Source organism: Centruroides sculpturatus, unplaced genomic scaffold (assembly GCF_000671375.1).
Source record: "Centruroides sculpturatus isolate CEXI.00-Female unplaced genomic scaffold, Cexi_2.0 scaffold2257, whole genome shotgun sequence".
NCBI classification, from domain to species: Eukaryota; Metazoa; Arthropoda; class Arachnida; order Scorpiones; family Buthidae; genus Centruroides; species Centruroides sculpturatus.
In genome coordinates this window covers 1-13476 of record NW_019389208.1, presented here as the reverse complement: position 1 = coordinate 13476, position 13476 = coordinate 1, and the positions used below count along the sequence as shown (strand labels likewise).

Below are 13476 nucleotides of genomic sequence, written 5' to 3'. Positions count from 1 at the left end.
GCAAAAGTTGAATATCAGAAAATACTTGGATATAGTAAAACATGCTAATTAGCTCTTTTGCCAGCTGTTGAATGAATTTTAAAAATATATGATTCTTTGAAATCCTACTTTCTATCTCAGGATAAATGTCCTAGAATTTTAGAAGTGTTTTTTGAAAATGAATCTTCAAAACTTTGGCTACAATCAAGTAGCTTTTTTTCAAAATGCTGTAAAATTTATTGAAGATGACAAATTTTCGGTAATTGAAGTAACAAACGAAATTTAAAATTTAAAATTTCAGTGTCAAGTGTGGTTAGAAAATAATTTTCTTCCATTAACCATTTGTAATACTATAGGTCAGTTAGAAGAACAAGGTGCAATAAATTGTGCAGATTTCATGAATCACATCAAAAAGTTCTATAATAACAGCTTAGATTATTTAGAAGAGTAGATGGTACATTACAATGATATTGAACATTTTCATTGGATTATATTAAAACAAGAACTTAATTGGGAAGATGTGCAAAAATCATTCAATCACATTAGTCAACATTTTCCAGATATTAAAAAGATCATTTACGGAAATATTACTGAATAATCATTATTAAAAAAATTATATTGATAAGGAAAAGGTTAAATCTTGGACATCGGCAAAAATCTCAACACAGATCAAATGGTTAGAAATATTTCATAATTTTGAAGCAAACTATAGTATGTTCCATACAATAATGCATTAAAAATCGTGGAATATGCACTGTCCTTACCAGTAACTAATGCCACAACTGAATGCGTTTTTTATACTGTAAATAAAGTGTAGACACCTGATAAATCACAATTAAATGTTGAGACTTTGAAAGCCATATTATTTGTGAAATATAATTTAACAAGTTCTTGACATTTCATGACATTTTAAACAACAACAGCAATCTACTAAAAAAAAATTAATTCAACTGAGAAATATGCAAAAGAATAAAGTTTTTAAAGATTTATAATATAATATGTAAAATTTACAAATATAATAAACATGTATAGTATGTTGAAATTTAAAAATATGAATATTATACAATTTTGCATTCTTTGATGATAAAATTTTGTTGTTCTAGAACAACTTTTACAAGATAACCACTCCCCTGTCAATTTTGTCCTGCTTCATCAATGTTAAAATCTGGTCACCTTACATAAGCACCTTGATAAGAAGTAATAATATCATACTCCTCCATACAAAGTTGAAGACGATTTTCCAGTATGGATGAAAACAATTTCCTTAATGTGTTATTTAACCATAGCTTCCATTTTAAAAAATTAATACTTTAAATCATACATAATTCAATTAAGTCAGAACTGATATCAGATCAAATAAACAAGTTTGATTAACAAGAACATTACTGTAAAACATTTAGATAAAATTCTCACTAACCAATTAACATTGTTTATATAGGCTCTCTATGGTTCTCTCAACTGCCATTAGTGCTCAAAAATAAAAAATAAAACTAACTTTCTGCACAGCTACTTGGTCCAGGATTATTATTCTAATCTCAAATTTATAATAAAATATGATTTAATACTAAATAAAGTAAATAAAAGTTAACATTAAAAATAAAATTGACTTTATATGAAAATTGAAATACTCCTATGGTGTAATTTTTAATTCCTTTAAACATGATTGACTTCCTGGTATTTTCATGAACAAAGTATCTTAATTTGCATCTCTATCTGGATCTGTCACTAGAATAAACTTTCTTAATATCAACACTGAGAAAATGAGTCATGTTGTATGAGTCATAAAGACTCAGTCTTCTTGGTCAAGATATCAGGATCAGACACTAAGGTGCATTTCAAATTTATACAGACACAAAAAAATTAAAGTGAAACCCAAATTTGCTGCATTAAGTGACAAATGTTTTATTAAAAATAACATGAATTTACATGTTTCCACACTGCAAAATAAGAATTTTAATCAAACATTAACATTTTGTCACTGAAAATAATATTTTTGAAAATTTTGTACAAAAAATCTTACATATTTGTCCGGACAGGCACTCATTTCATGACTTAAATAGAATATTGTTTAGTTTCAAGCATTGAAATATGCAAATTAGCTTACATATCTAATTGTAATACAAATTGTTCAAAGTTTAAAACATTACATTGTTCAAAGTTCTAAAATGGGTAGCACAAAGAATTTATCTGATTAGAAAAAGGGCAGATTGATGCCTATAAATCACAAGGCAAGTCAATAAGAGAAATTGCAGCATATATAAATCGTCCAAAATCAACTGTTGGTGATTATTTATCAAAAAGACATGGCAAAGATGTACCAAAATTCAAGACAGGTCCAAAACAAAAGCTTACACCTCGAGATTGTAGACAAATCATCAAGGTTTGCTCCACAAAAGAAACATCAGTAAGAAAAATAAAACAAGAATTAGACTTGACATAAGCAGCACAACAGTGTGGAGAGTTTTAAATAAATCTCCAATGTTAAAATTCAGAAAAAGCTGTAATGCCACCACTTTCATTAAAGCACAAAAGTGACAGACTTGATTTGGAGCAAAAACACATGACATGGTCCAAAGAATGAATTGAAGTTTTGTTCAGCAATGAAAAAAAATTCAACTTAGATGGTCCATACGGTTGAAAGTATTATTGGCATGATTTCAGAACCCAAAAACAAATATTTTCAAAATGCGAAATGGGTGGGGGATCAATAATGGTGTGGGGTGCGTTTGGATTCAACGGAACCACAGATTTAGCATTTGTAACTCAAAGAATGAATTCAGAGAAGTATCAAGGCATGCTTGAAGATCATTTATTGGAAGCTGGACCAAATATTTGTGGACCAAATTGGATCTTTCAACAAGACAATGCCCCTGTGCATGCCTCTAAATCAACAAAAATGTGGTTTAAACGTAAAAATATTAATCTGATGACATGGCCTGCTAGAAGCCCTGACCTGAATCCGATGGAAAATCTTTGGGGGATGATGGTTCGTACAGTTTATGCCAATGGAAAGCAGTTTTCCACAATTCATGATTTGAAGGCAGCAATTTCAGATGCTTGGGATAAACTTAAGATTGAATTCCTTCAGAATCTAATTGAAACAATGCCTAATCGAGTATTTAATGTAATTAAGTTAAATGGTGGTTACATTGGCCATTAAATTGTAAGAAAACTTTGCAATTTGAAACCTGTCCGGATAAATATGTAACAGTTTTTTTGTACAAAATTTTCAAAAATATTATTTTCAGTGACAAAATGTTAATGTTTGATTAAAATTCTTATTTTGCAGTGTGGAAACATGTAAATCCATGTTATTTTTAATAAAACATTTGTCACTTAATGCAGCAAATTTGGTTTCACTTTAATTTTTTCCTGTCCGTATAAATTTGAAACGCACCTTATTAATTGTTATTACCTAATTAAGCTCAAAACATATGTTAAACAAAAACTGACTTGCAGATGTTTACTGTAGCACTGACAGTTTAAATTAAGCTACATTCCATTCACAATAGAAGTGAATAGATTCATACTCACCTTTGTCTTTTGAGTCCACCCTACACATAAATAAAGAGACCCTGTCAGCAACATCTGCAGACTATAAAAAAGGGCATCACACATTATGCAAAAAGTTTCAAACAGTGATTCAATGTCAGATCAGTGCTCCTACAAGGTGGCACTGATTGTAATCAGGGCTAATTTTTTAACCTTGAAAACAAAGAATGTTCCTTGTTTTCAAAGCCAAGTTTGTATCATCCATTGTCCCATACGACTAAGTTGTATAGGACATAAACAAATATCATTCATTTGTTTCTTTTATATTTGTAGAATAAGCTAGAAGTTCTGAATTTTCTGTTGTTTGTTGATAATAGATTTTGGGATACCCTTAGGAATTAGGAAAAGGGCAACACAGACAAAAAGGACAGCATGTGTCCCAAGTGCCTCAATGTATGGGTAACCCTAGACTTTCTCATGTTTTATTATGTCAAAACAATTAACACAACAAAAAATAAAATAATTTTACAACAATTTTTTTCATGTTGTGGGAATATTGTTGCAGATTATACATAACCTGTATAGCATTCAGATTATATTTTGACAAACCAATTACAAACATTGTCTATATAGGCTCTGTAGTTATCTCAATTTGTCAAACTTAACTTACTTAATAAGTGTTAAAAATGCAGTAATATATTTATTACATTTTGCAAGTTTAATTTCATAACTATTTGTGAGTGGTTGAAGTTTGTACACTAAGCATACAATAATAATATGACTGAAATACCTTGTGGGAATAAATGAATAACATCACTGTTAAAATTATAACAGATAAAAAATATGAAATATAAATTCTCATAAATTGAGAAAATAATGTTAAAAAATATATAGATGGTATCTGACTAATAAAAAATATTTTACAAAACATTTTGTTGAATACATCAGTGTTTATTTTTCTTTCAGTTTTTTAATTGTTGCTAAAAAAATAAACCTTAATTTACCACATTTTAATTTATTTTTTGTTCACTTATGAAATAATCTTTAACTAAAATTCAAATTGAAAGCATGTGTGAATTACATGATGATGTGGGTTATCTGCTAATTTTTATTTGCAAATACAAGCTTTTCTTTCATCTAAACTTACCAAGAACATCTTTAACCAAGTAGAGTCATTATTTTATTATTTTCTGAAATATAGAAGGCTGAACTTTTAACTTGGGCTGTCCATAAACAACATCCACACTGGGAAAGAGAGAAGAGAGTCAAGACAAGTAGAACAAAGTTGGACAAGAGGAGGGGAAAAGTTGAGCTTCAGTGGACATCTATTTTATTTCATTAAATTTTATACAGTTTATGCATTTTATTATATATATTTCAAAATTTCTTATATGTTTAATTTCTACTTATGGTATCTATCATTCATAAAGTGATGAAAGGAATTGAGTTTTGTTGGACATCCAAAGAGGTAAGGGGGGGTTATGGAAACTTGAACAAACAAGAGGGAAAGGGGGAGTAAAAGTTTCAAGAAAAATGTGGATGTAATTTATGGACAGCCCCTTGACAACTGATAAATTTTTGGTAGATACTTCCTGTCTATGTAGTGACTTTCAGAAAATTATTTAAAAGCCAACTTTCAACTAACAACAATCATCTTGGAAGAGTGTGGATTATGCATGGTTTTATTTCAGTTCTAACAGTTTTTTTGACGGATATGAACAGGAGTACAGTTAGAGAAAGCAGGTAGAGCATATACCCAAGATGTCAGGATACACTGAGAGGAGAGTGTGTGTAATTATTTGAATTAGGAAATTATTATTAAAGGGATTAGGAAAAATGTATAAGGATAATTTATTAGTACTAGGTAAGGGGACAAAAAAGAAAAGGTGTGTACGGGAAATGCAGACTAGTGATGGCATGGACCAACTTGTGATGTACCATCAACATTTCAGACCTCCAGAACAAGAATAAACCCCAAGTGACAGAGAGCCTGGTTGCATATTTGTATGGATATGGATTATAAGCCACTGGGTTATCTGTATGAAATAATAAAAATCTGTTTATAATTTTCATTGTATAGAATGTATTTGAACATTCATGATAACATCACTATAAAAATACTAATTGCAAAACTTGACTATCAGCCTGATAATTATGGTTTCTGAATATAACAATGAGAAATTTTAATTTTATATTCTTACAATAAATTAGAGAAAAATCTGAAAAATTTCATTCTAGACTTTTATCTTGCTTATCCTAGAAGATAATTTTGTATTAAATATGGCAGAATATAGCAATAATGACCACTATATCAGAAAATACACCAAACTTTAACAAAGCTAAGCTTTTAAAAACAATAGGTGAAGCAGGTAAAACTCTTGAAAAAATACATATATAGTGGGTGATTAGGCAATGAACACTTCACTGAACAAACATAAAATGAAGTGACGGAAAATAACAAATACCAATTGATTTTCCCTTGTCTTCAGGTAACAATTCGAAACCTTTCAGAGCATGTGAGACATCAACATCGACACTCAACCTGATAGTAATTCTCTGAATTTTGAAACTCTTCCATGTAATTCCAGCTTTTTGTTTACCTTTCTGACAAATAATTTTTTATAGTCTTTGCGAGATTGTTAAGTTTTGCATCGGGGTTTATTTATGAAAGGTGAAAGTTTAACTGTCCCATCGAATATTCGTTAACGCTTTAATACCAAATTTCGAATTTCATCCAGGCCTTGCATTTCAATAATTTTTTGTAGGCTAGTTGATTTCTGTTCTCTGAATTTTTTCTGAACTTTTTATTTAAAAAAGAAACTGATATTATTATGGAGCCTAAAAAAAGGAGTATCAAGAACTGTACTCACCATAGAAACCAAATAAGAGATAATAGCCAAGGTAGAACATGGGCACAAGATGTCCGATGTTGCTTGGCAGTATGGCTTGAACAGGTCTACAGTAGGCACAATCTTAGCTATGAAAGCTATATCAAGAAGTCTCAAGCTGCTAATGGAGTAATGAAAATCACATCTGAGAAATAAAGAGCATTTTAGAGCTCATAATAGAACCTGAAATTGATCTGACAACAGAAGAACTCCAAGAACGCTTAAATGAAGAATACCAAGAAACTCAGCAAGATGTGTTATTTTTTTTGAAAAAGAGGAAGATGAAAGAAGACCAATGCCAACATCTGCTACTAAAGATCTTTTGAAGAAGTGGGAGGATGTCAGAACAATGATCATCCAAGTGGCATCAAAACCAGAATAAGGTTAATGGAGTTGGGGATCTCTACAATTACAATACTATTAATTACTTTCAAAAAATCCTGAAGAAAAGAGAAAAGCAATTGACATTGGACAGATTCTTTAACTCCCACAAACGGAAAAAACATGACTAATAAAAATACAAAACTGCATATATATGTATTTTTACTATTACATATAAATAAACATAGTAAAAAGTACATATTTTTTTATTTTTTGGAGTCTCTGGAATGAATTAATCAAATTCCCATAAAAACCTATAGTCAATCAATAATCAGTTAACAAACAATTCAGATAATGAACAAAGTCTTGGAACGGATTATGTTCATTAACCGATCACCCACTGTATAAGCACAGTGTCAAGAATTCGTGTATAAATCATAAAGATGCCGCTTGTTTATCAGTAGCTTGGAAGTATCTTCCCAATGCAGTGAACAGCGATACGAAAGACTAAAACAAATATTTCATTTATGCATTTATTTACTTTTATTTTTATTTATTTATTTCTTTTATTCTGTATACCTTCATCAAAGTTGTACACATTTATTTGTATTCTCAATTTATTCAATTTTGTGTATTTAAATAATTCTCATTTAAAACACAATATTTAAATGTTAAAGAATTCTATTCAAAAATGTGTTCAATCCTGAAGATGCCTACACAGATAGCTGAAAGCATTAGATGAATTAAAAAATAATTGCTGAAATAGGTTTTTTGTCTTTAAGTATTTACATTAATCCAGTTCAAGATCAATATATGAGAATATAGCATACAACTCTTAAATTGACTTACAAAATATAAAAAATATATTAATATAAAATGAAATTTTTACCTTTTAGATCTAGGAATATTTGGATCGCTTCTTTTTCTGAAGGAAGGTCTGCTTTCTCTCTGTAATTTTAAAAATTTTATTAAATATAATGAAAATAAAAGCAGGAAATTAAGTAAATAGTTAAAGGGTCTGTTTATACTCTTAACATTACTGCAATTATCATAATACCACTACTGATGGCATAGCTTAGATATATAAAACTGTTATTTAACTTCAAAAAACAAGAATAATGAATAAATACATCATATCTGATTTTTGTTTTTCATATAAGGAAAAATTTAAACAACATTTTATGTTTAAGAAAAAGAAACATGAGTAGCTAATCAGATTTCTCTTCTATGCAATTCTAATTTGGTTGTTATGTTTGTTGTAATAATCATACCTACCTTCTGGACTAATTCATTGCATAACTGAGGCATAGAAATGTTTGATACTGATCCAAACTCAATTGAATACTCTAAAGCACTGTTTCCCAAAGTGGTTCCTATGAACCCCTGGGGTCCTTGGAATCGCTGATGGGGTCTGTGAGAAATTAAAATTAATTTGAGGGTGTGTGGACAATGTCAGGGGGTCTAGGAAAAGTATAATAGAAAGTAAAATGATTCTGACCCATTTTCATTATTACGGAAGTTAAAAATAAACTGTAATAAATAAATTGTAGTCATTTTTATATGTCCTGACATAAACATTTGTTCTGTGATTAAAGTTATTGCTGGAAAAGTACAAATGGTGTGTTTTTTGATTTTATCATCAAATCTCATATTATTTATCCAAAACAATTGTTAATTAAAAATTCTCATCTTATCAAAAAACGATATTAAAAATAGAAAACAACCAGTTAATCATGTTTTACTTAAAATTTACACATCAATTAAGTGTTTAAAATTACATTTATAACCATAAAAATAACTATTATTTCAACTACTCAATTTCAATGAATAAATACTATAATACGCTTCTTGTCTAGTCTTCTGAATGGCTTGTGAGCACTAAGATTGTCTTTCTGAAAAAAAATTAGTGTTTTTCTAAATCTAATTTGATGTCCTGTGGTAGTGTAATAAGTCTAGTGGTAAAGTAAAGCCAATCTTAGTGCTAACAAGCCATACTCAATTTCAATAGTATTTTTATGTTATAAATGTAATTTTTAATTTTAACTATATTAAATTTAAATATAGAACAATGTACTTTTTAATTAAAATATATAGTTTATTTTATACAATTTTATTATTTATTTTATTTTATAATCATCTATAGTTTTTAATATATGAATCATTTTATAATTCTAACTATTAGAACTATTTAATGACTAAAAATATATAAATAATTCATTTATTTTTGTCAAAAATATCTTTTTCTATGAAAATTCAATAGATAAAAATAAAAAAACTTATTAATTTTATATTTTTGTAATGTAATTTATAACCCAATTGAAAATAAATTACACATTTTTTTGTTTTCACTGTATTATGCTTGTTTTTTTTTAAATGGGCACGCTTTATATAGTAATTTCAATAAATATTACTTTAAATATCAAAATGTTTTATTTATATTTTATTTTTATATCACCATTCATGACATCAAAGTTAAATTTTGTAATTTTGCTATTATGTAGTTGTGTAGTTATTTCACTTGAGGTTCATGGTCAGGTTTTTGCTAAGAGATTGGGTACGTGGGCAAAATAAGTTTGGGAACTAAAAGGAAGACTATCTCTTCCAGTCTAGGATCAAACAGTAATTTGAATTTTGAAAATTGTCTACCATTTATTACATATTATACTAAATATTTATATTTGGCTTAATTATGACAAAAATTTATATTAATAATAAGCATATATGTAAATTTTTACAATAATTCATCTGATGTTTAGCAAAATAAATTCATATTTAAATTTATAGTGCATTTGACTTCCCTTTGAGTATGAAATGCATGGAATCATTGCACCCCCAAAGTATAAAATACCTCTTTTGAAATATGAAAATTTGTATTAGACATGTTTAAATAATTTATATTTAATTGGTACAGAATTAAAATTATAGTTTACAAACATTCCTTTAAAAAACTGTCATTATTTACCTAATTCCTACAGCCCTAAAACCAACTACTGTATTAGACAATTTTAAATCTGTAAGAGTATTAGTATTTATATTACAGTAGAGTGTCGATTTTCCGAAAGTCAATCATCTGAAAGAATTCCAGTCGGCAAATTTAAATTTTCGCCAGTGCTGTGGCGCTTCAATCTTTGGCTATGTCTTGGGCTACTCAAATATTTTACGTTTTTGATACTAAATTAACATCTGAAGTATAATTTTTTATTGTTTTTATATTTTTCAATATATTTAATTTGTTTGTACAAAATAAAAAAATAATTTTTAACGATACAATAGTCTTTGTTAGGCTTAACATCGACGAAAATTCAACGTGAAGCGACACGCAACGGAGAAAAATTTTGACATCGGATACTTTAAACTATTTTTTCGTACATAAATCAGTTATCTGAAATATCAGTTATCCGGACAACCCCAGTCTCCAATTGATTCGGAAAATCAACGCTCTACTGTAGTACAATATTGGAAATTTCTTCAAAATTGCTGTATCTAAACTTAGGCTAAAATACACGAGAAAATCGAACAATCTTATCCTCCTTAAATGAAAAAAACTTAACAGATTTTCAGAAGAGCACAAATGCATATTTTAAAAATTCAACAGGCATGAATAGGATTGTTAATTTTATGAACTGATCATCCTGAACTGAATTTCCGAGACCGTAAGGTCCCCTTGTCAGTGTAAAGGAAGGAAGGCTATGTGAAGACCACCATTTCCCCCCCACCAAAAATTATTGTTACTATATATATATATGTGTGTATGTATTTGTGAATTTGTTATTTACGTATTTACTAGTGATGTAACGAATATTCAGTTACTATTCGGTATTCGGCCTATTCTTCACTATTCGGCCGAATACCGAATATTTAATCACTATTCGGCCGAATACTGAATACTTAAAAACAGGATAAATAAATAACAAAAACACAGTAAATTAATCATTTTGGTATTTAGATTTAATGTTATCGAGTTAGTGTTGTTTGTTTATATTTATTTATAACTTGTAACATGCACAAAATAAAAAAGAAAATAATATTAGTCACATGTATTCACAATTTATAATTACAAATATCAGCACACGTACACGTCTATCATTGGAGAATCCTCGTACATCTGAGGATCTGACCCTGCCTATCCTTCTTTTTAAGCACTCGTCTTTGCTCTTCCCTTTCTCTTTCCTCTATCGCTCTAATCCATGTATACCTGTGCATACATCATAATACGCGCTCACGATACTTTCGATTCGTCACTTTTCCATCCTAGAGTTCCCATTTTACAATTACGTGACTTCAGCCTGGTGATAACGGAAAAAAAGAGACAGATAGGACGTCGATATAAGTCACAGTTATGATTTCACAGATTCGAGACAGCTTGATAGCCCAAACGGCCCCAGGCTTTCGCCCGTGCACGCTAAGTGACATACATTACAAGCATTTAGCTTTCCGAAGACTATGACAACAATTGTTTGGCATTGACAGCCGCGAATTTCATGCCAATAAGCTGCCTCGACTTGTTCGATTATGTTATCGACTCAATTTCATATTTATTTTCACATTTTTACTTCGCAGTCCTTCTCTGTTCTTTTTCCGTTATTTACACGTGTAGGTCATTTCATTGTTATCCACATTTGATATCATCATTTATCACATACTTCCATGACACTCTTGTCTGTCCGCTGCAACTGCCAAGAATTAACGTGATTGGCAAAGCGTAGTGACAACGGGCCAACAGAGAGCAGGATCCTTGCCATAATGCGTTTTGCGTGCCAATTTTCGTACGTGCGTTAATCAAGCCAAATAGTTAGTCGAATATTCGGTTATTCGGCCACGCTCCTGGCCGAATATTCGGTATTTGGCCTGAGGCCGAATATACTATTCGTTACAACACTAGTATTTACATTATCTGTAATAATCTTAGTTTAGCCACTTTGTTGTCACTTTAATTAATTAGTTAGAGATTTTATTGTATTTAAACATTGTATTTATTTTATATCCTTTTTCTTTTGAACCCACATCTTGAAGATACCGAGATTGTTTGTACATGGATCAAAGTGTAAGAGAAATTTGCTTATTTTTCCGATTCTAGGGACTTCCCTAATGATTTAGAGAAACAATTTAGAATATTAATTAACGGCAATAAATCTACAACATGTGAGGAAAACGATGAGAGGACAATTAAATAATTAAATAAATTTGTAAGAGAATAAAACTTAAAGAAAGTGGAAAAACACCACTTCATGCCCCCCCGCCGATCATAGCAGAGATTGAACATTGTTTCAAGGCACAACAGTAACCAAAACAAGCGATGAATAATGATGAGATTTGTCAGTGAAAACAGTTTTGCTTATGTAATGACTCAGCTCAAAAGTCAAACCAATACGATAGTAAACCATATCATAACTCTCCTGCGCTGAAAAGCGTATAAAAGAGGCACAAATCCAGAGACAGACAGAGCTCCTTGGCAGACAACGGTAGAAAGTACCGGCCTCTCCAGACTCTCAACGAACCATCCCATACCAGGAAGGCATCAATGGTAGACACCAACAGTAGACTTGAGTGGACCCATCCTGCCATAATTGCAAGGAAATTTCGTCTAGAAGCAAATGCCATTTACCAGTAGACATCAGTGAAGGACCAAGCAAAAGGGAAGAAAGAACTATATCAGGAGACTGACTGGACTTACAAGAGAAGACAGCTCTCTTTTTCCTGGTATGTTGTAGTTCGGATAGCCCCTGTTAGGCAGCCTCCTCGTTTTATAAATAGAAATAGGCAGATTTCTTGAATTGGATCTTAAGAATGTTATGCAGAACTTAATTTTTGATAATAAACTCTTGTTATTTGTATTTGACTTTGCATTCACCCTCCTGAGAGGTTCATTCCCGGACTTCAGAGTGACTCTTACCCTCGCGCCTTAAATATCGGGTTTTGACTGAATGGGCGGTGTGTCCGACAAAACACACCTGGTGGCAGGACCCTACCCTAATCTAACGTAAACTAACTTTTGATGGCCCCTGGTCCCCACAGCTATATGGGAAAAACACATGAAAAAATATATATTTTTCAAGTGAAAAGTTTCAAATAAATGCATTAAAAATAATATTTAGATGGTACTTAAAGGAATTTAGGGACTAGCCTAGTCCATTCTCAGCATGCCACTGATCTCATTATGACATTGCTTATGCCAGATGCCTAGGATTACCTGACATTCTTCATTTCAAAGGACAATTTTTTGTTTTATCTAAACTGTCCTTGTCTTTTACTGAAACAAGAAACAAGACAATTTATCCTTTATTTTCATTTTTTAATGTCTTTCGTAATTGCAGTGGCAGATTTCCACAAGGGCATATGCCTATCCTACATTAATTCATATCCTTCCCCACAGAAAGCTAAGTTGTACCATTCGAATACTATAACTTCCTTGCCCTATGAGGGAATGGCAAACCTATGGCACATGTGACCAAAGTGGTATGTTGGAGAAATCACCTGACATTTAACATATCATACAATTTATCATCTGTATTTTTCAATCAACTTCTTTACATTTATTTTAATTAAAGCATATTTGTTTTATTTCTTTGAATATCGTTATTTGAAATTTAAACTTCAGCATGCATAAACATTTTTAAAGATAAGTATGCTTACTATATGGTATGCAGATTCAAAAAGGTTCACCATCCCTATCCTATGAGATGGCCAGAAAAATATGGATTAAAAACTATTTTTCCAGTTTTTTAAAAGGCCATGTGATTGGCACATTTAATTAAATAGTAATGTAACTTTTACATTATTAGTGCATTAAGAATGC

The 13476-nt window shown here is 30.4% G+C and overlaps 1 protein-coding gene across 2 annotated transcripts in view; it reads right to left on the bottom strand.

Annotated features, from left to right (window-relative positions):
• Nucleotides 1–13387, bottom strand: part of LOC111617200 (rho guanine nucleotide exchange factor 12-like) — a 43621-nt gene extending 30234 nt beyond the window's left edge. For both annotated transcript variants that reach the window (XM_023358528.1, XM_023358527.1), the window contains exons 1-2: nt 13314–13387; nt 7570–7628 (exon numbers count right to left, since the gene is read on the bottom strand). In XM_023358528.1, the coding sequence (XP_023214296.1) occupies nt 7570–7628; nt 13314–13346 (92 nt within the window). In that variant the 5' untranslated portion in view covers nt 13347–13387. The remainder of the gene's footprint in view (nt 1–7569; nt 7629–13313) is intronic.
• Between the last annotated feature and the right edge of the window lie 89 nt (nt 13388–13476).